This window comes from Pundamilia nyererei, unplaced genomic scaffold (genome assembly GCF_000239375.1).
Source record: "Pundamilia nyererei isolate P.nyererei 1_Seehausen unplaced genomic scaffold, PunNye1.0 scaffold00196, whole genome shotgun sequence".
Taxonomy (NCBI): Eukaryota; Metazoa; Chordata; class Actinopteri; order Cichliformes; family Cichlidae; genus Pundamilia; species Pundamilia nyererei.
Window position 1 is genome coordinate 897,968 of NW_005187597.1, and position 22,705 is coordinate 920,672.

The 22,705-nt window shown below is 41.6% G+C and overlaps 1 protein-coding gene across 1 annotated transcript in view; it reads right to left on the bottom strand.

Annotated features, from left to right (window-relative positions):
• atrnl1b (attractin-like 1b) overlaps positions 1-22,705 on the bottom strand; it is a 69,825-nt gene that overhangs the window by 44,681 nt on the left and 2,439 nt on the right. The window contains exons 2-19 of the mRNA XM_005747380.1: positions 21,976-22,059; positions 20,710-20,823; positions 20,261-20,389; positions 19,818-20,026; positions 18,936-19,110; positions 16,473-16,560; positions 15,896-16,157; positions 15,232-15,415; positions 14,950-15,104; positions 14,705-14,789; positions 14,039-14,253; positions 13,762-13,880; positions 12,892-13,024; positions 11,697-11,884; positions 10,342-10,555; positions 10,056-10,247; positions 2,269-2,502; positions 576-713 (exon numbers count right to left, since the gene is read on the bottom strand). Coding sequence (XP_005747437.1) covers positions 576-713; positions 2,269-2,502; positions 10,056-10,247; positions 10,342-10,555; positions 11,697-11,884; positions 12,892-13,024; positions 13,762-13,880; positions 14,039-14,253; positions 14,705-14,789; positions 14,950-15,104; positions 15,232-15,415; positions 15,896-16,157; positions 16,473-16,560; positions 18,936-19,110; positions 19,818-20,026; positions 20,261-20,389; positions 20,710-20,823; positions 21,976-22,059 — 2,918 coding nt within the window. The remainder of the gene's footprint in view (positions 1-575; positions 714-2,268; positions 2,503-10,055; positions 10,248-10,341; positions 10,556-11,696; positions 11,885-12,891; positions 13,025-13,761; positions 13,881-14,038; positions 14,254-14,704; positions 14,790-14,949; positions 15,105-15,231; positions 15,416-15,895; positions 16,158-16,472; positions 16,561-18,935; positions 19,111-19,817; positions 20,027-20,260; positions 20,390-20,709; positions 20,824-21,975; positions 22,060-22,705) is intronic.

Consider the following 22,705-nt stretch of genomic DNA (forward strand, 5'->3'; position numbering starts at 1 on the left):
TGTGTGTGTGTGTGTGTGTGTGTGTGTGTGTGTGTGTGTGTGTGTGTGTGTGTGTGTGTGTGTGTGTGTGTGTGTGTGTGTGTGTGTCAGGCTGTGTGCATGTTCACAGTGTAAATTTAAAGTATTTGGATCCTATGGGTGGAAAGTGCCTGTTTAGGAAACCAACATATTGCATGTCATTAATCAAACATGAGTGGGCAAATTATCACTATCAACACTCAATAGTGCCCTCTGTTGGTTATCAACTTGCATTACACCATATTCACCACATATTATATCAATTAGAATTCAAAAAGCAGGCCATATCCTTCTAAAAAGCTTAATTATCACTTACACAAAGCAGGTTGAGTCAAATTAAAACAACCTAGAGAAGGCACTCTGTGTTGTATCATTTAAACTTCATAATGCTGATCTCCTGCATTGCAATGAAATCTATAACGATGATGAGAACATGCTTGGGAGGGGGCGCTTGTTGGGGTTAAAGTACATCACTCGACTGCCTCAACAAAAACAAGTGGAGCCATTAAGTCGTATGCATGCAGAATAACCAATGTCTGTTGTGATGCGGCACTCACCCTGGCATTTGCCGCCATTGGTCGGGTCGCCATGGTAACCAGGCATGCAGGTCTCGCAGTTAGGACCGGTGGTGAGGTTACGGCATTGCTCACAAACGCTGCCGTTAACGCACGTGCTGTGGCCGTTACACTGGCATGCTGCAAAAAAAGACAGAAGAGTTCATTCTGCTGCTTTGTCACAGCAAGAAAAATGAAAAATTATAGGAAATTTATTAACTTGACAACCCAAGCAAATATTCTTGGATTCATAAGCTGCCTTTGTCATATGCGAGTTGTTATAGCATCCTAGAAATCCAAAAGCTTTTTGTTGTTTGACTTGTTATTTTATCCAGACCTGCCTTTTAAAATATTTGTAATATTTGTAATAGTTTAATCCTTTAATCAACCTAAAGTTAATCTATTCAACAATTTGCAGATTAACCTTGCTGTTACTGATTTTTCAGACAAAGTGTGTGGACACAGTGAGCATGTAAGAAACTATTTTAGGATGGATAACGTCCACTCCTTAAACTACCTGTATCTGACGGTAAATAGAAGTGCTCGCGCTATCGAGCAGTTGTTGAAGTAATTTGCTAAAAATTATTATGCTTGGAACACAAAGTAGCAGCCATGAAAGAAGCAATGCTACCTTAATGGCAACAGGCCTAGGCTGCCAGGAGGCGTTTTCTGTTTAAAACAAGTGCTGTCTTACCAGGAGGGGGTCATCTGGTTGTTGGGGGTTTTCTCTCTAATATTAAAGGGTCTTTACCCTAATATATAAAGCACACCAAGACGCTAATTGTTGTGCTGTGATGCTATATAAATGAAACTGAACTGACTTGCTAAATAGCATGTAACTGGAAAGATGAATAGTTTATGTGCATTTTTAGCCAAGCAGAACAGTTTCAAGGTGGGTATCCATTAGCGTCACCAGTGTAGTTTATGGCAAATGTAAAATACGGCCACAATCTCCCTTTCTGTCCCTGAGATGTGGTGTTCAATAATGCCCAAATCCTACTTGACATTTGTGTGAATCATATGAATTTTTGAGGTCACCCCAACCTTGACGACGGATCACTAAAATCGAATCAGTTCATCTTTGAGTCCAAATACAGGTCTGTTCTAAATTTAAAGAAAGTCCCTCAAGGCATTCACGAGAGCGTTTGGGAAGGATGGACAGACAATTCAAAACTCTAATGGGTCCACGATGGCAGCAACCGCGGCCGGAGGCACCATGCTATAAAAAGTGAACAACTGAGAAAAAGACATAATGATGGTGGAGTTCAAGCCTAGAGGCGTAAAACTCTAATTGGGCAAAAATATTACAAGTCTTTTAATTCATTCTAGACTTACCAAAACTCACACAAATATCTGATTTCTTGAGGTTTTTTAAGTAATCCGCGAGCTGCTGAGCGCTGCTCACATTCTCAGTTTACAACTTACAGTGGCTACATTATCATCTTACATAACATAGCAGTATGGACAGGGGCTTCATGAAAGCATGAAACGTCACACCGGCATAAGGTTGCATGGAATCAGCAGGGACGGATTAGTTGCATAGGGAGGCTGTAACAGGAATCCATGGTAGAGTTTTTTTTTGTTTGTTTTTTTCCCCCTAAGCTTAAGTAGTGACCTCCAATAGGTAATAATGCCTCACTTGACATGACAGATGGTTTGTAATTTCAGTTAGCTTGACAGGAAGTTTAGCACTCACCGGGGCACTGAATGAAGGCCCACTCATAGCCTTTGTCTTTGGGGCAGATGCCTGGCTCCAGGCTCATGTCGTGCGACGGGCCCTGGTGGCCCTGCTTCGCCAGTCTTTTCATGGGACCCCGGAACGAACCTTCCATGCACAGGCCCTTTCCTGTGCTGGTGGGATCTCCGCACCAGCCGCACTCAGGTTGCTCCAAGCACTGAGAACACGTCCGCAGGCCTGAACAGTTCTGGGCTGCAGGAGAGGAAAAATGCAGGTAATTGTATGTTTTAACCCACCACCACTGCCATCATTTTTCCATTCCATTTTACTAGAGTCATCACAACACAATGATAAAACGACAAAAACAAAACATCAGCCACAGCACCGAAGGCTTAATGCTGGAGCAGACTAAATTCTGAACAATGTTGCTTTTATATACATTTATGCATATAAATTCTATCCTTTGTACTAGTCACCCTAATTTATTTCTGAGCATTTGTAGGCAATGGACAGGTTATCTAGTGAGGTGGCAGGACAACAGATCTAAACACAGATAAAAGGATACGAAACAACTTGCTGAGCGTTTAATACCTGACGCAGTCTGAGAAGTTTGTATAATGAGAGCAAATGCGTCAGATAACCAAGGCCCCTGAAAAGTTTGATTTGAGAAAAAGTCCCACAAAAGGATTAAGTGTGATGTGTGAAGTAGCTCCGCACAAAAAGCTTAGAAACCCAAGGGAGCGATGCCGTTTTTGTCAGTTGAGAGATGAACTTTCAGGCCTCTAAACTGTTTGAGCGCCACCACTCGCCTGCCAGACAGACACTTTAGCGGAGAAAATGCCACTACTATTTTAAGGAGACAAACATTGAGTGCTTTTACCTCAGTTTATGTCAAACAAATCTCTAGCTATTCCACTAATGGATGTGAAACCATGACAACACAAGAGCAATAAGCACAAAGTAAGGCCATTTAAGATTGTTTTGACGACAAGACATAAGTGGCGAATTTCTCAGGAACACGTCCTTCTGAGAAAAGAAAGCAGCAACTGGATGGGGACTTTTGTCTTGCCACACAACAAGAAGCATGTTGAAGCACAAAATCTGCCACGAAAACGTCTCTCACTTGGATTCTGACAGATAAATCAATATCCAAGAACTAAATCTGATGCCTAGATATGCTCTGTTAAGTGGATGTTGATTATGACTCTGTCTGCACCCGAGAAACAAGATTCTCTTCATCCTGCACCACCAGTTTTCATCATCACAGCATATACAGCCTGACTCAGGTTTCCTCAAAAACCCTGAATTAACTGAGAAACATAAGGAGCTTGTGCCACGCCTCATTTCTTTATATTTTGCTGGATACATTGAAAATTGATGAAGTTTACTGAAACATTTGCAGTGTTGTGATGTATCTGGGATAAAAAGTGTCTTAATCTTGTCGTCTGTGATTTGATGGACCTGTAACGCTCGCCTGAGGACAGATATTCAAACACTTTAGATGCGTCCCTTAGGATTCAGAGTACTTTCTGCAAGCAGTACGATGTGTATACGTCTCCAAGTGCTGGCAACTGTGTCTTGGTGATCTTTTTGTTCAGCTTTTATGACGTTCCGCAGTCCCTTTTTTATCCGCTTCATAGATGTTACCTTACCGTGTCAGCATGCTGCAAAGGAGGACACTTTTAATAGTGTGCCAGCAGAAAGACACCAGAAGGTTTTGAGACAGGTTTATGTTCCTCATAGTTTTCAGGAATTACAGTCTATCTTGGGCTTTTTTCTTTTAACAAGGCTGTGTGTATTCTGTACACCCTCTCAATTACGTTCAATGGTATCTGGGCATTCTGATCCAGCTGTGTCCATCCCTGATCCCTGCGTGCATCCATCCATCCATTCAGTTAATTTAGGGTGGCAGGGGAACCTATCCCAGCTGCCATGGGACAAGAAGTGGAGTACACCCCAGACAGGTTCCCCAGTATGTCACAGAGTCAACGTTCAGATTTTTCCTGAAGTCAGTTATTAGTTCTTTGGTGTTTGTGGTGTTAGAAGCCAGATTGTTTCAGTACACCAATCTGTCAGCCTCTGAACCTCCTCTCTGTGGCCAGACTCATCCCCACCAGTGAGCAGTCCTATTTCCACCGTCTCATCTACAAACCTAACAATGACATTTATGCAATCTTATACATACAGACAGTACAGGAAAAGGCTAAAAACACAGCCTTGTCGGGCTCCTGTGCTGAGGAGAGGATTGAGGAGCAGTGGGGGCCCATCCTGACCAACTGTGGTATTAAATGTTCCCTGTGGTTTCAGGCGGTGCATGTGGTGTAGAAGGTGATGGGAATGGCATCATCTGTTGATGCTGGTTCTGTCTGTGTACTGACATGGGCCCAGAGTAGGTGGAATAGTGACTTTGATGTATTTGAGGGCCAGGCTCTCCAGGCACCTCATGGTTATTGGTGTTAGAGCCACTGGCCTGTAGTCACTGAGCTGAACCTCTCACTCCAACTCCATTTCTCAGGATCAGATCAAATGTGCGTCTCTAACCTTGCTGCACAAGGAGATTAGAAGTGATCCAATCAGAAGTAAACTTGTCCCGCCTTTCTACGCAACTTAATTAGTTTTAATTAGATCTTATCTGTCCAGAACACTTTCATCTTGTTTTTATTTGGTGACGAAAGTGTCAACACATTTTATCACAGGTTTGGTCCTGGTGCGTTAGGGTTAGGAGCAGGAAGCATGCTCACGACAGTCCTTGTGCCATTTTTATGACGCGATTAAACTGCTCTCAGGATGAGGCACTGCTGCTGGTCAAGACAGTGGTGATGTTTTGCTTTGAAAGAAATAAGTGAAAATGCAGCAAATGTCCAGAAAGCCTGGAGAACCATTAGTTAAGACCACTTAGAACCCAAATATGAAGAAAAGAGGGGTGGGCTCCAGACTTTTTGCACAGGCTTTTATTCAGTCACAAACTCCAGTTAAGTGTGACGTTCGAGGCCAAATTCAAGATGTTAAAATTTTTATAAGATCCATTTATCCACATTTCTCTTCAGAGTTGTGAGTATTTATGCTGGCTGGCTGTTTCGCAGCTTTCAGACTGTTCTTCTTTGATTTCACAGACTACTGATCATCGTGATAACCCTACTGCTTCAGTATCCGATCTGCTTTTGATCTGAAAGCAGTGTTAGGAAGGAAATTACACAGCTCTGTGTCAATCACAAGTATCCCTCCAATTGTGCAGACTTCAAATGCTGCTTTACAGCTTGTGCCACAGCCAAGTGCTTCTTAAACCAAATGGAGTAAAAACCAAGGCATCTTATAAAAGAATAAGATGAGCTATTTAGCTATTTAAATGTAAATAAAATATTGTGTAAAGCTGCCAAATGAGTTATTAATTAACTCTAACCCAGATGACAGGCAGGGTACAAAGTGGACAGCCCACTACTGAGGATACTAGAATGTGGAATTCACAGAAAAACTGCAGCGTGACTGCATCTGCACCAGCATGTACACTTTATCACATCTGCTAGAGGATCAAACCTTCAACCCTGTAATTACAGAGCAACCTTCCATTCTGACCCATGGCTGCCACTCTCACCAACATAGGCCACAGAAAGCAGCATCTGAAGAGTAGGAATATTTGACAATTCCACTTCTGCTTGAAAAAAAATGACAGAGCAGCTGCTAAACTACAGTACTTAACTAAAAGATTCAATTCATTGTGAAAGAATGGAAGCTGTTAGCTTGAGTGAGCGGAAAAGCCTGATCCAATATAAAAAAAGACTGAATTAAAGACCACAGAAAACTCTGTGAGCCTTGCCTGTTTAGAATTTTGCCTGAAATGAACTCACAGCTTGAAGGACTTTCTTCTGGTCTGTCATAATGAAGCGGACAGACCGCGAACTCATAGCACGGATAACCCCAGGTTTTGTTAGGTTGTTTGATCAGGGAAGATGAAGTGTGGACAAATGAGATCTTTAAATAATCAATTTAAAAGGACATACATTTAGAGTCCATCCCCTCAGCAAAGTAAGAAGCTGCTCAGGTCATACAGAGAGCAAAATCTCAAAGCAGCCCAGCAAGCAAAAGATACCACATACCTGGGATCCTTTCACCTGTACTTACAAACATTTCACTTGCCTATTCAAAATCTAAAAACCTACGACTAACACATCCTGGGTTTTTTTGGGGGTTTTTTTAGTTGATATTCCAAGTTTTGGACTACTAGGATGACTGAACAGGAACGGTGATGCATTTCAGCTTTTATAAAATAAGTTCGTCTCAACCATAGCTGTCCTGCAGGTCGTCCAGAATTGTCATGGCAATCACAGAGCAGAGAATTACGAGGAGCTTGTGGATAAGATGCTGAAAATGAATCACCGAATGAGCGCATGAATGTCACTGAAGGTGCTTTTTTTTCTTTTTCTTTTTTTATTATTAAAATTCTCATCTTGACTTTGTTTCCACCAAACCTGTGTGATGTCAGCAATGGGCACCAGGAAGGATTTCATCGAGATATGAAAGTGATAGAAAACCAATATCAGGGAAAATTTAATCCGACCATGACGGGCAACTACTGTTGGTACTTGCAAAGAGATACGGATGAGCCATTTGAGCACAAAAGCAAATGACTTGGGCATTTTTGAGAACAATGACCTCATTTTACTTTGAGCTAAATTGACACATCTCTGGTATTATCTTCTAGGCTGTTCTTACAGTAAAATAATTAAATAAATAAATAGTTTGGTCAAAAATAGTCAAAATTAGAGACATTGTGGTGATATAAATTGATTAAGAAAAAATGAAAGTTACACTTTCATTTTCACATGCTGGACTGCTGTGTCTCCCAGCACAGATCCAAGAACACAGAAGATTCTAGGAGATAGGCAGTTGCTCTGAAGGAACTAGACAGGGCCATAGAAGGTCCATAACCCATGCACGGGGCTGGCATTGGTTCCTTTGTGCAAAGAGGAACAGGATGAGCACTTCTAGACAGTCTACTCTGGCAGGCTTCTTGTGTGAGGGTGGATTGAGGTCCTGATGTCCTCTAGTGGGCCATCTGCTCACTGCCTGGCACCATGTAGGCTGAATGGCATTTGCCGTAGAATACGAGAGTTGGCAGGTCCACCACTTCTACCCTGTGTTTTTCACAGCTGAGAGCAAGTTCACCCTAAGCACATGTGAAAGATGTAAAAGGGTCTAGAGATAAAGTAGAAACATTTTGCTGCCTGTGACATTGTTCAGGGTGACTGGTCTGATGGTGGGTCAGTGACGTCTGGGTAGGCATATCCACGAAGTGACGCACAAACCTCTACAGGCTAGACAACAGCACCCGGACTACCATTAGGTATTGGGATGAAGTCATTGTCACTGTCAGACCCTACGATGATGCAGCGGGTCCCGGGTTCCCCCTGGTGCACGATCCCCGACACTGTCAGGCATGCATCCAAGCATGTAAGGGGGCATACAAACTACGAGAACCATTTTAAATTGCTGCAACAAAATTTCAGCTAAATGGACGGCCCTGCCACATCACTGTTTTACTTTGACTTTTGCGGTATCTTTGAATTTAGCCCTGTGTAGGTCGACCATTTTCATTTAAAAGGAAAAGATGAGGCATCTTTTCATTGCTAACACATTATCCAGTACATATCAGTACAGACATCAATCATGATCATTTTGCCCCTACTGAGATATGATGTGTTTTCAAAGTGTTCCTTTAATTCTTTGTCCATTATATTGATGTTCAAAAGAGTCAAAATGACAGCAATGTGTATGTCAAAAACCTGATGTGCAAACTCGACGTGCAAGTCAAATTGCACATTTGAAGTCAGTGTAAAAAACACTAGGAAAAGAGCTGTTTTTTAGACCAGGGTTTGTAGTTTTGCATGTATTTATGGAGCATACTCAGCCTAGAGCACATATCCATGCACTCCAAATAAGCAAGGAAGAAGTAAAGCAGGTGAGAAAAGCCTTAAACAGTGATTGAAACCCTGGGAGTGAATATGGACGAGCGAAGTCAGACGGAGCAAAGCAAAAGAGGAGAAAATACAGAGACAATTTATAGGACAACCTTCTCTGTCCTTCATGCCAACAGGGACTAATTCCTCAAGACAAATATCCACAGCGAACAGAAACATCTCTGCATCACCCAACACTAGCACACTCAAATGAATTTGAGACAGCACTCCTGGGCTCCCTAAATTTATTACTCGCTAAACTGATCAGAGATGTTTTTACAATCCAACACAACTGTGGGCAAAAGGCATACATCACGTAGCACAACAGCAACGACCTCAGCGGTTACACCGACTTTCATGTGAAGGATCTTTCCAATCAACTTACTACTGTGCAGTTTCACCTTGGTACGTGGCTAGTACTTAGTATGATCACATTTCAATACAACCATCAGGAAAATAACAGCGGAATCATGTTTGTCAGTCATGTCATGATAGGATGAAAGTCCCTTTCTTTTTGCTGTGTTGTACAAAGAGAAAATGGATGATTAAAGGTATTCATATTAGTTATCATAAGAGGACCTGCAGCTGCAGGCTGTGTACAAAGGACTAACCTGTACAGAGCCAAACTTTAAGCCTTTTCATCTGCACATATTTTCAGTTTAGTTTTAAAAACTCAATATGCCAACTTGCATCCAATTAGCACGTCTCGGAGAGCATTTTAAGCAAAAACTGTCTTTGTCAAACCTTGCCAGATCATTAAATTTGCATGACATTTCTACGACTAAATAGGAAATCACAAAGAGTAATGACGCTGTTTAATAAAGAGGACTCTTTTTTTCTTAAATCACTTCTTGTTAATTGCTTTGTGACCCTTTGTGTTTATTTTGTGACAGCTCAGACAGTCACAAGAAGCACTACTGTAAATATCTTACAAATGACAGACATATACCCTCGATAGTACTGTGCAAATGTCTTGACTCACTTTTCAGTTCTTTATATTTTAATAGGAAAATGGGCAACAGGTGCAGTGATATATCGAAACATCTGTTAACAAACAATGGGAATGCCGTAAGTCAAAAACAGAGTTCCTGTAATATATAATGGGTTTGAAATGGAAGATTTCTTCTTTAACACAGCCTGAACTTTGGTTTCGATGGTATTGGATGGTGGATTAAAACCTAAAACTACAGCAAAATATAAATAAATAAATGTGGATTAACGGCACAAGCAGGAACTGCAGTTTTCCAGCTCAGCTGTATTGGCAATTTGGCGTAGTACTTAAGGATAGTATATCAGTCAGTGAAGTTGACTGAGTTTTTTTCAGATGTTCATTTATTCCATTCTAACGTTTAACATTTAATTATCAGAATGAAACGCTCGTTTTTGCCATTTCAAATTTCAATGACTTTCAATGTAAAAACATCCACTTTTACAGTAGTGCATGTCTGGGCGTTTTAATTATGCACACTTCCTATTCACAGAGTTATTTGCAATCACTGTTCTTGATGTGAGACTGTCTTTAAACTACTTAAAACCAGCTAATGATAAAGAGCCCATCTACAGCTCGGTCAACAGGGAAATCTAACAGTTGGCGCGTGATTATATGCAAAAGTAATTGGCCACTACAAACCAAAAACAGCTTCCAAATCCAATCACAGAAAACTAATACGATTTTCCCTCCGCCACAGACACCCGCCACTTTAAGCCTGTTTCCTCCTTTAACCTTTTTTCTCTCCGAGATGAATATTGACTGCTTACAGAAGCCATTCTGGGAAAGCTTATTGTCTGCCACCTTAATTCCGGACTGCAGACTTCAAAGAAGACTCATCTAGATTAAGTTCAGACACTCACCCACGCAATCTCCAGTCTGCCACTCCAAGCACTGGCCATAGGGAAAAGAGATGACGTATGCAGTGGAGTCGACGCAGCGCTGCACGCTGCCGCACCACATACACTCCATGGCCTGGCTGGTGCAGTTGGCACAGTTGGTGTGCAGCGAGCAAGGTTTCTTGCAGGATGGACGGGTGCTCTGGTTGGGATTGCCTGGACAAAGAAACAACAAAACAAAAGACATGAAAAAACCTTTTCAAGCAGATGCAATACTTAGGAAGTGTACTTGTGTGTTCGGTCATCTCACCAGTAGCCTTTTCACAGATGAGCCCGTGGGCAGTAGCAGTGCATGGATTGGCCCTCAGTCCTGACACCTGTGGCTCCTCCAGGTAGGCACAAAAACCAGAGTCACTGGGCTCACCGGGCAGCCAACGCAGACTGCCGTTGGTGAAGGGAGACATATCCTCCCAACCCCAGTATGACACATTGATCTTCCTCAGACCCACCCAGGGAGACAGCCGCTGTGGAAAAACAGCAAAACTCTAAACACATAAAGGGATGAAAAGCTATTCAAATGTGAGATAAAATTTCATAAGAGTGCCTCGTTTTTTTACTCCATCCTGCTATTAACAAAAAAAAGGGAAAAAAGCCTGCCTTCTGCATTTACACCTAGGAACCAAAGATGCTATTAAACATCTGCTGAGAATAATTTCACAGATATGATTACTTATTTGCCTTCAGGATTCAACTTTTAATGTAATGGGAAAATGATGTGGAAAGGCATGTCAAGGTTCTGTTTGGAACAAACAGCCGCGTTTCAACCCAGCAGACTGACAGGAAATGACATTCTCATGAATACAGCAGGCATGACCAAACTAAAATCATCAGTAGATGCCACAATTTTCTGTCACTGCAAGGAGAATACGTAGCCGCGAGGGATGAGAAGAAGCCAGTATGCCCAAAACCGCATTTCCATTAAAGAAGCAGAAGCTCTAATTGTAATGTTGCTGTGAATATTTGGATTTCTCTCAGTGAACAAGTTTCTGCACCATATCATAGGGTTAAACAAAACAGAGCAGAGCAATAAATATGTAAACTTAGAGCAACATCAGGAAAATTACTCAGATAAAAAGAAAAACTAAATGCAGACCAGACTACGCAGTCAAGGTCTTAGATACTGTAAGTGCACATGATTCCATCAGACAGAATCACAGAGGCCCTATTAGCCCTGCGTAAGGCAGGCAGAAGTGATGAGTGATTATCGCAGTCTGATTCATCAGCTGCGGTATCTCAGAAACAAAACTATGTACAAACCACACAGTCTGAGACAAGATGTTGGAATAGTGGAGAACTATTTCCCCATAATTGGTTGAAAGGCAAGAAAGCTAGAAGAATGCCTGCAATCAGATAAAAATAGAGCTGCAGAAAACTGATCGGGGCAAAATCGTCTCAGAATCAATAAGTCAGAGTTAGAGAAAGGCTCCCCCAGCAGCTAAAATGCACTTTTATTTTCACTCAATTAAACACCAAGGTGTAAACTGCAATTCTAGCAAAAGAAAATATTTCAAAATGAATGTGAGATACTGTACTACATGTATATTGTCAAACAATAAAGCAAGGATAAAACACAATATCCCCGCTTTATGACTGATTTAAGTGTACCTTGTCTTGTTGCTGGAGCTTCTTGAGCTCCTCGAGCACAAAGTCCACTTGTTTGGAGGTGGTCAGTGAGGCGATGTTGCCATTGAGGTTCTTGCAGTAATGCTGAGCGTTGTCGTAGCTCTCGCGGCTGGAGTTGATCCTCAAACAGGCATCACCCACCTGGTTCCAACCCTCACTGCACTGCTGAGCTGGACGATCAAAAGAGCATGTCAAGAAGTTAATGACCTCGGGCCAAGAAAACCTTGCTCTCCTTTAACTTTAACAGGAAAAACTACTTTGACATTATTTGTATTGTGTCGTAAGCTAAAAACGACATAATTAACTATGGAATAATATTAGTTAAGTACTGCTCAACGGGGAGAACCATAATCCAAGAAAAATGAAAACAGAGAACTTAGAAGGCATAACAAACCACAGGGGGCTAAAGAATTAGGGTTTAACACGTGTGTGTGTGTGTGTGTGTGTGTGTGTGTGTGTGTGTCACTGATTTTGTTTGAGCGTAATTTGCACCCATTTGCTCTGTGTGCATTTTGTTTGTGCAATCAGCGGCTCCCTTTCAGGAATCAGAAATCCACACCCACATGCACACACACAGAGATATTATTTTCAGCTCCCACTGCACTCCCCTTAGGCGACAGGGCTTGGTGAACTGAAAATTATGGATAAAGTGACAGCACTATCTCTTCAGATTCAGCCAGCGTCAACATCAACAACACGATGGGTGGGTGCGGGGGGGTAGATGGTGAGAGGTAAGCTAAATACACTGCCAGACCTCATAAACAACATTGGGATGACATCTTGAAAATACATCTCTGCAAATCCCTGATACTGGGTTTAACCGTACAAGCAGCGGCAGAAGAAGTAAACTTGGTAGGGAGTCATTAACATCTGCAAAAATTTAATTGATGAAATAGGCTTCCCTTCAGGTCTGAATGTCAGCGCTCGTAATTGACGCACTAAATACAACCACCAATGTGGCCGTTTCATGTTACAAGGGCTGTTGAGTATTCACACTGATCAGCATCTCTGCATTAGGTTTAAGTTTTAAAACATATCTGCATTTATCTTGCATCTCCCACAGTCTCCCACATGCTTGCCTGGAAATTACCAAAAATCCTCTGCCATGCATGTGTGAGAACCAAATCCGAAGCTTCTGTTTAATAAGGTGGCGTGTTCGTGTGCACGGAAAGCTTACCGGGCAAAGCGTGGCACTGCGAGTGATTCTGATCCCACTGACAGTTGAGATTCAATGAGCAGCTCTTGCAGTTGGCAAGCTTGCTGCACACCTGCTCGTTCCGCACAGGACACTCAGTGAAGTTCTTCACATTCTGCAGCGGCAGAGAAAAGAATCAAGAGAGAAAGTGTCATTTTATGATAGAGCCCCATGGACCGCCGTGTTAAAATGTCTAAATTAACAGCATTAAATAGAATCTTTACAGTCTGGTATGAAAGACGCTTTTGTTCTCTACAAATAGTAGAGAACAAATTTATTATATATTATATGCTTGTTTTATACAGATTTATATAGATAATAGGAAGGTGTCTTACTGGCGTTTGCTCTGTTGGTACTTTTTCACCATTAATATTGAAATTTAAAAAATAAGACAGCTTGGTTTGTTGTTCACGCAATCCAAGATGTCCATCCTTCAGTTTAAATCAGTTAAATGTATTTAGTTAATTAGTCAGGGCAGTGCCTGTGCACTGCACACACATTTTATGGATATAGTCTGCCAACTAAACCTGCTATGCTTACTTCTGATTCAAAATATTTTAAATACTGCTACTAATGAATCCTCAAAAATGCAGATTTTAGAGACCAACGGGTGACGTCATGGTGGCCGTGTCCATCTTTTATATACAGTCCATGTGCAAAGGCTTTTTCTACCTTAAGCAATGAGGTGATGTTTCCATGTAGTCCTGAATACCACAAAATTATCATACCAATGTCGTCGACTCACAAAACCTGTATTAAAAAGCGCATGTGTCCTTGTGTGCACGTTTGGCAGCTTCGGGGAACTGAACACAAGATCAGCAGTGCACTGCTGCCCCCTGTTGGAACACTTACAGAGGTACAGTTGCTGAAGGCTGAGATGCATTTCTTATCATCGCACCACTGGCACCCCTTGGTGTTTGCTGTACAGCTGGCACAGTCTGAGAACCTGTAGCACCACTCGTCCATTGTAACTACAAAGAGATGAGAGGGAGAGCAACAAGAGTGCATGAGTCAGTCTGTAAATACGGGTAAAATACAATTTCTAGAAAGAAGGCAGTTTTAACAACAACAAATAAAGTAGTGACGAGAAAGTGAAAAGAGGCTGGAGAAGTTCTGTGGTCTTTCTCACCAGCTTTAGGTGGACAAAATGGAGCAGGAGTCAGGCTGCTATTAGCCATTCTGACTTCCCAGGGGAGACAACGGCCTCTGCTCCAGATGCAACGGACCCCTGGCCCAGCCTTCACGCAACCCTCCTCTGCCAAGAAGGCTTGGCAGCTCGGAGGTCGGTAAACAAGCACATCATTGAGCAGCACACTGGAGAAGCCCCCAAACACGTACATGGACCTGAGCAAGACGAAAGAAAACAGTGTAGAAAAAGAAAAAGGGAAAAAAAGGTGTAAACTACAGCCAACAAATTAAGATAAACTGGACTTTTGTTTTTTAATTATGGAGTGTTTTTTCTATTAAACATAATTATCTAATCTTTCTCTTTTTTTAAGCAAGTCATTTTATTACATTGTTATTGCTGTGATATTGAACAGTTCTTTATTATCTACACTGTTTTTCAAATTTATGGTAAAAAATTAAGCTTTTAATGCTCACAAAGAGACCCAGTCATCCACTCTAAAGATAAATTAGTGCCGAGACCACAGTGGAGAATATTAAATTAAACTACTGGGAAAAACTGGGCATTTTCAATGAAACAAAACAGGATTATACCACAGGGACAGCTACCAAACCTGATTTCACAATCAATCTGGGTGATCTACATAGAAATTCTAATAGAAACACTCACCCATTGCTAACCACAGCAGAGTGACCGAAGCGGTTGACATCCCTGTGCAGGTCTGGCTTGGGCAGAAGCGTCCACTCGTCACAGGCTGAGGAAAACAAGGTGTACGTGACTATTTCGGATTCGCTGTGTGATTATCAGTTAACATAGCGGATGGATCTGATTGTACTTCTGATTTTATGTGAAACAGAGAGATACATTTAAAAATAAATAAATAAAGGACTATTTAACAATAACAGGATTCTTACCGATGTCGTAGGCGAGGAAGTCAGCAGAGAAGCATTTGGCCCCGTTGCTCAGGGATGTGTCGTTGTGCGTGTTGCCTCCAAAAACGAGCAGAGTGCCGCTGAGGAGCACAGCTGAGTGCAAGTACCGTGGAAAGCCGCTTTCTCTCAGAATGAACCTGGAGCATGTGCATGACAGGCGTGTCAAGGACAACTGTGCCAAGGAGATATGCAACTCCCACGGTGTCACATATAGTCTGGAATGCATAATGAAACAACAAGAGCAGCGCAACTGTGTCGATTTACCATGTCCGCGTGTTCACGTCGTATCGGTAGAGGTCATCGACAAGGCCGTATTTGTTGGCGGGCAGAGCTTTATAGCCGCCATGAACGTAGATGCTGCCACTGCCGCTGTCATACGTGCTGCTGTGGCCGTAGCCTCCCTGGGGAATGCCACCTTTGGTCTCAGGCACCAACCACGTGTTGGACCCTAAAAAGAAAATATATGAAGAAATTTTTTATAGGGAAAAAATATATATACAATTAGATCTCTCCTAGTAGAATCGAAGCAGACAGCTGGGCTCTTGTATCTTGATACTTCAAACACAGATTTTCAGGGATGGTTTACATGGCTGCTGTTTATACTTTTTTATTGTTTACACTGGAAAAAAAAAAAAGAAATAAAACAGGACACGTAGACTCTGCTATCCAAAAATTCAGTCATGAAATATGGTGTTTTTGGATTCACAAAGTATTTGCTGGCAGGTTTTAAATAAAATAAAAAAAAAGATCCCAAAGAAGTCTAGAATTATGAGTGGATACCATCCACTGCAGTTTGGAAGCACAGCCATACTGGGTTTGCTTGCCAGGGCTTTTAAATTTATCTCAGTGCTAAGGGAAAGCTACAGAGAGCTGATAGATAAGCAGAAACAAAACGTGAAAGAGTCTGCACTTGAAAGCTGTGACTCACTCAGGTTGTACTCCTGAACATTGCTGATATAGCTGTAGATGGGGGAGTAGCCAAAGATGACGAGCATGATAGTCTCGCCGCTGTCCAGTGGGACGCAGTGGGCCGAGTGTCCTTCCACGGCGTATATCTGAGCTTGGGCCGGTGGGCCGACCACAGGGTTTCTCCGCTGCCATGTCCGATTGGGTACATTGAAGACCCACAGCTCGTCCGTCACGTTTTCCCAGCCGGCTTCCAGTTTTCCACCAAACATGTAGATATCATCCTAAACACAGGACGGCATTTATTTAGTAAGCTAAAGAATGTACTCATCTCTAAACGTGCCATAAATGTGCCTCTAGGACAAGCCTGCGTTTGCTTTAAACTCCATAATTTTAAGTTGTTCTCCTGCTGTTGTTTTAAAATAGTTCTGTGTTTGGAATATGTTACAACATTCAGTTACTCAAAGAAATAAGCAGTTCCTGCTTGAAAGCAACCTTTTCTTTTCTGAAACCACATTTGATTGCTTTTCTTCCCACTTCTCCCAAATATTCCTCCCTCCCAGTCACTGTTGTGGTTTTCTAAATCTGTGTGTGTTTACCTGGCAGGCAGCAAGTGAGTGGCCGTATCTTGGCACGGGGCCACTATTGATGGGAACTGTGTTCCAAATGCCACTCTCGAGGTTGTAGCTGCAGAGAAAAGAAACAGAATTTTACACTTTAAATGCACCTCCAAAACACCAAAGAGGGGGGAAAAGCCCTTTGCATATTCACTTTTTGTCCCACTGTGGCTTCATAACATGCCTGCAACGATTCATCGATCAATAATAAAATTTAAAAAAAAATCATTTTTTTGCTTTGATGCTTAGTTTAAATTCTGTAGCGCTCCGTCATTTCAGTGTAAGCGCGAGTGTTTCACCCACATAGACCTGCAATAGAAACACATCTAGAAGCATGTGTGTGTGAATACAAAATTAAAACAGCATGAAGCCCAGGCAGGCCCCAGGTTTTAAACAAAAAGACTGATGACAGCAGCACTGAAGATGATGCTGTCACGGTTTAACGTGGAGCCGCCGTCTCTCTACATACAACCCACGAGGAGTGAAGAGGCGGAGCTCTTACTGAGACTGTGAGCTCAGGTGGAATGAAACATTTTTATCACGTCCAAAACAATAGCGTTTGTTCCTGTAATCACCATCAAGAGCTGGCCGAAATCCTTCATCAAACCACCTGATCAACAACCTCGACGAGAAGAAAAGCAAACTTCGTAGCTGCTCCACCCACCGCCCTTTATTTTACACAACAATGTACAGTAAAGCTACAGACACTACATTCAAATTTGCAGATAAACTATTAACTTAGTCTGATGCGATTAAATTAAGCAACTCGCTGACGGGAGCCTTCCCACTTTATACTGCAGAGATACCTGCAGCAAGCAGGATGAATATAAAGGGGGGCATGGGGTGTTTCAAGGCTCTCATTATATAATTTTCCAGATTTATAATGAAATTATTGCTGTCAGCATTAATCTAGTTAATACGACGTTAACAGCATAACCGCATTAACACGGCAAATCCCCGTTAGCGAGTTAACGTGGATAGCCCCATGCAAGGCCTGCACGGCATCAACGCATTAGTGCAGTTAGCTCGTTAACGCATTAGCGGTGTGCAGCCCTCTCACGGGGCCGTGTTAACTCGCTAACGGGGATTTGCCGCGTTAACGAAGTTATGGCATTGACGTCATATTAACAAGATTAATGCTGACAGCACTAAATGAAATAATATAAAACATTGTTAATTGCATTCTATTATTATTTAAAATATAAAAATGCAAGTTTACAATCAAAATGTACATTGTTAAAATCTACGCTATTATAGTGTCTTGTTTTCTAATATAAGTTTACCTCAAGGCCTTTAGATTTAATCGAGCTGAACATTTTGCTGTGCAAAAAATCTAGCAGGCTGGCAAATGCATACATTACTGTTGGCTGCCATTAACATCCAAAAAAGACACACACAAAAAAAAAAAAGCACACCTGGTCACATCATCACACATTAGCAATTTAAACAAGGCACTCCAGGAGCAACAGGAATCATAACACCTGGTGATGAACAAACACTGAGCAGATGGTGAGAGCTCGTCTGAGCAACAAAGATGAACCGTCAGCTAAACTGCGAGAGAACTCTGAGCGTGTGCCATATTTCTCAGTTTTTACAGAAGTAGTCCCAAAGAAATTTAAGATGCTGGAGGTGGAGGAAAAGAGGAAAACCACAGAGAAGATTTGTGGATATAGTGAGAGAGGACATGCAGAGAGTTGGTGTGACAGAGGAGGAGGCCGCTAGGGATAGGGGGAGAAGGAAGAAGGAGGAAGATGATCTGCTGTGGCAAAAGAAAAAGAAATCCCAAAGAAATTTGAGTAGGTCTTTTTTTCCTGTGCCAAGTACAGCACATACACAACAATCTGAGACAAGACATAACACGTTAAAAGTATACAGGGTAAAATAAATAAATGCATAAAAAGCACATCGAATATGAACTTTCATTTTAACTGCAAACCTTTCACATATTAAACCAGCGTACAGACACCTAAACCACAGTCACCACTTGATAATTTCAAACGACTTCTGCATAACTGGGACAAAACACACTGCAGCTGTTCTCAATAAGAAGCTGGTGAATAAAGTATAAGACATTCTCTAATGTCTCAGAGTGAAGGGGAATAACTAAAAGAGAGCCGTAGCGATCCACAGCATATCGTAGCGAGGCAAAGGCGTAAAGTAGTGCCCCTTGACAGCCCTGCAAACTCTTCCACACCACCATCCAAGTACTTTAAATATTAAATTCTCAATTTGGCCTTCATGAGAGCAGCACATACACCATCACAACGTAAGTCACGGACACCTAAACTCATCTGCAATTTTTGTCGGGGAATAAAAGGAAATCTTTGCTTAGCCATACATTGTGTGTGAGCAAAACCCTAAATAAGCAATGGTGGTTTTTCTATTCAGAAACACATCAACAACATACAAAGTGAGAAAGCTGCTCGAGGAAAAACCTCTACTTACTTAAGAATCATCTGGAATGAGCTGTAGTTGAAAGTGTATCCCCCCACCACCCACATGACCTTTTCTTGCACCATAGCCATATGGGAGGCTCTGGCGAGTGATGTGCCGAAGGGCTTGACGCTGGGGAGGACCCAGAAAGATTCTGTTGACGGTACGGTCAGCGAACAGTCCGGGCCTGCAGGGACATACAGGAGAGCAGCAAAAGCAAAGAAATTATAGCTCAGGAACAATAAACACCAACGCTCATATGTACAAAAATCTCCAAAATCAATAATATTATAGTCTCTTTTATATCTGCTCCATGGCAACTTAATATTTGCATGATGCAATTCTTCATTAGCACCTGCCAGCTACTTTCATAATTACCCACTGAAACCTTAAAAAGGAAACGGGTTGCTCTCAAACCTCAAAACCCATAAACAGGGGAATGCAATTCAACAAACATGACAGTCACAGAGAAGTAAACATGTTAGACTGTGCGATCGGAGGCCATGACAAAAAAAAGAAGAGATCTCAGCTAATGAGTCTGTCAAGTTTCATCACGCAAAATAATTTTGTTTCCTTCAGCTCGAGGCGCATAATAATGCACAGGCCTGATCTGCATGCTGCTAATCAGCATTACAGTACAACACAAGCTTACAACATAAAACCACCGCAGCCTTGCAGACCGCAGCGCACGTGGGAGGAGTCCATCTTTAGTACACCTGATTGCAAAATACGTTGAGAGATGGTGTGATATAAGCTTTTGTTTTGGAAAAAATTAATTTTGTGTATGCCGCTTCAGAAATATGCCACAGGGTTAGATCAGAGTGAGTAGAGCTGTTCCAAATGACCTTAAGAGGTTTTTTTAGCATCTGCAAAAGATCTGCAGCTTGCTCCCACCTTGCCAGCTGTCATTGCAGACACAAAGCTTCTCCCCTGTGAGGTCGCAGTAGCCGTGGTCAGGGCTGCCGCAGTTGTTTCTGCAATAAGGGATGTCACAGGCTTCGCCTTTCCAGTACTTGTCGCATTCACAGTACACTCTGCTGGCAGCTGAGTTCCCAGGTGTGCACTTCCCGTGGCCGGAGCAGTTATTGGGACAAGAGTTGATCCTGGACAAATATGATTTGGATTAGTACTCCAACACAGACTGAGGATGACTGAGGGGTGTTATCAGTTAGTGGAACAAAAAGACTGGAGAGACATAAAAACTGTTTAGCATGTCACTAGAAAAACAGCTATAAGGACACGAAAGCCTGAAAACAGTTTGCTGTCATCTATAATTAGAAAGACACCTAATCATTAGAATTGTGACGCCAATAATTACTCACAAGGTAAGTACTTACGAGTAAAATATTTCAAATCCTGTAAGGTTATAGGCAGCATCGCTGAAAAAGTGTAATAGTGCGTAGCCTGAAGTCGTCTCAACCTCAGGAACCGTCTCATTACCTCGTATCTCGGGCACGATGAGACCGCTATAGAGAAACGCAAAAAAGAATCAGTATTACTTTCTCGAAATTTGCACCAGTTCTAAATTGCAAGCAGAAATTGGTAACTCTCTGCAGTCGACTTGAACTTTTGTTGCATGTGTCTGACTAAACAAACACAGAAGAAGAGTCTGGAGACCTTGACTCCAAAATTTTAACAATTTTTTTTCATGACTTTATTTCATTTATTCTTTTATTTTACAAACCAATACTGATTTGTTAAGAGTGCACACACTGGTTACAATGTGACAGAAGAGTAAAAGTATTTCATCTGTATCGAGGAATAAAGTAAGACGTAAGCGACTCACCTGAAAACAGCAACTAGAGGAGCATATATCGAGTCTCCATCATAGACATACATGTGGTCCCAGCTACATTCTGTGGCAAAGTGGTTGAATCTTAAGCGAAGAACTGCATTTGGACTGAAGAAGAGAAATAACAATAGAATCACGGTTCAGGTTTTAATGGAAGCTAACTAGATTACTGTTTTTTTTAAGTGCTTTTCAGTCTTATTGACCACTCCAATCACTTTTGCACACATTAATGCATATTTATAATGACTTTTCTTGGCAAACAACCCATCATCTTTCATCCTTTCCTACACACTCGCTAATATGGGTTGAGTTCAATATCTTACCGAAGGACACTAACACGACACACAGTTGACCCCACGATTAGTAAACGCCCCATTAAATCTCCTGAGTCACGGTGTAGTGATGAGCAGCATGCAAATTTATCGTAAGAATTGAGATCAAGGACTGTTAAACTTTTCATTGCCAGTGACCCTGCACAGGGAAGACGCTTTTCCAAGAAGCTCATCTCGGTTACAATATTACTTTAGTTGGCTTTGGCCCAACATTATCTGACACAGTGGCCTGACTCAACTATTTCATCAAGATCCCCAGTTAGCTGTCTAATAAGCCCAGTTACAGCAGCAATAACGCCTGGTCACACCCTGAGAGAAGTGAGTAATTTCAATATAGTATGATGTGTCACAATTCACAGTTTCCATTGCCCTAAGGAGGAAATAAAAGACATATACTTTTCTTTTTCTTTTAAACAACAGAAATTTTGCATATATGTTCCAAAATAATCACTAAATTATTCTGAAGACCCAATGGCTATGGTTTATGGGTACAGGGTAATCTTGGGAATATAGCTTGAGAACCAGCGCTACTTCAAGATGCTCAAAAATGTTTCTTTTTCTTTAAACAGATACCACTGCATGACTTTTTCCGTTTCAGCTGAACCGTCTTAGTGAATATAAACTGTTTATTGCAATCGTGGTTTCCTGTCTGTCCTGGAGCAGCTGCTGTTGCCGTGACAATAAATAGCATCAACAGGTAAGGTAAAGGTTATTCTTTTCTCTGAATGATGATCCTTGTTAAACATATTAAACTTTCAAAATGCCAGAGCCAGCCAGCTTTACACTACATTACCTAAGCAACAAAAGCATACCCGTCGCCATAGAGATGCTGATGAGCTTCAATTAATTGCATTAATCAGTTTGCACTACATAATAAATTCTGCATACCCAGCATCTACACAACACAATGATTTACATAAATACTTACTAGCCCTCTATGAGCCAGGTGCACTTGGTTTTGTACTTGTAGTTGATTGGACCATCTGTGAGGTATCCTGAGGGTTCTGTCAGCCTGAAAAATCACAAAATTAAAACAGCACAGTTACATTTGGTTAAATTCAAGTATTTGCGGGGAAGAAAAAAAGATTTCTGACTGGTACGTACATCAGTCACCCTATCACTTTTAAACAAATTTTCGAGTCTGACAGAGAAGTTATATGCGATTCTGAATTGATATTAAGTTGTAATATCAATCAAATATTTTGTACGCAGATAGATCTATTGGTGTTTCTCTAAAAAGATGTCTTGTCTGTTTGTCTCTGCCCATAAATGTTGACATGGGTGTCCAAACACAGCACAGCACACAGTATTCATATCCAAAGGTTCAATTTAAGACCCCAGAAAATAACTGTCTCCCCAAGAAAAGTCCCAGTCAACCAAAACATCCAATCACTTGTCTCCTGAGAAGGTGCCAAACAAATTAGCAGTGTGTCACAATGATAGAGAACTTCTAAATGGCCATACATCACTGTCCCATATCAAAAGAAATACGAGTTAAATCCCCCCCCATCCCCTCTTATATTTTGGTTAGATTTTTCCACGATAACTGACTAAAGATTGGTTGTAATTCATAAAGACAGAATGATGTGTATGAGCTTCAGATAATAATGCATCATAAAAGCAGACATTAGGGTAAAGATATGGCTGAGGTGTATTTA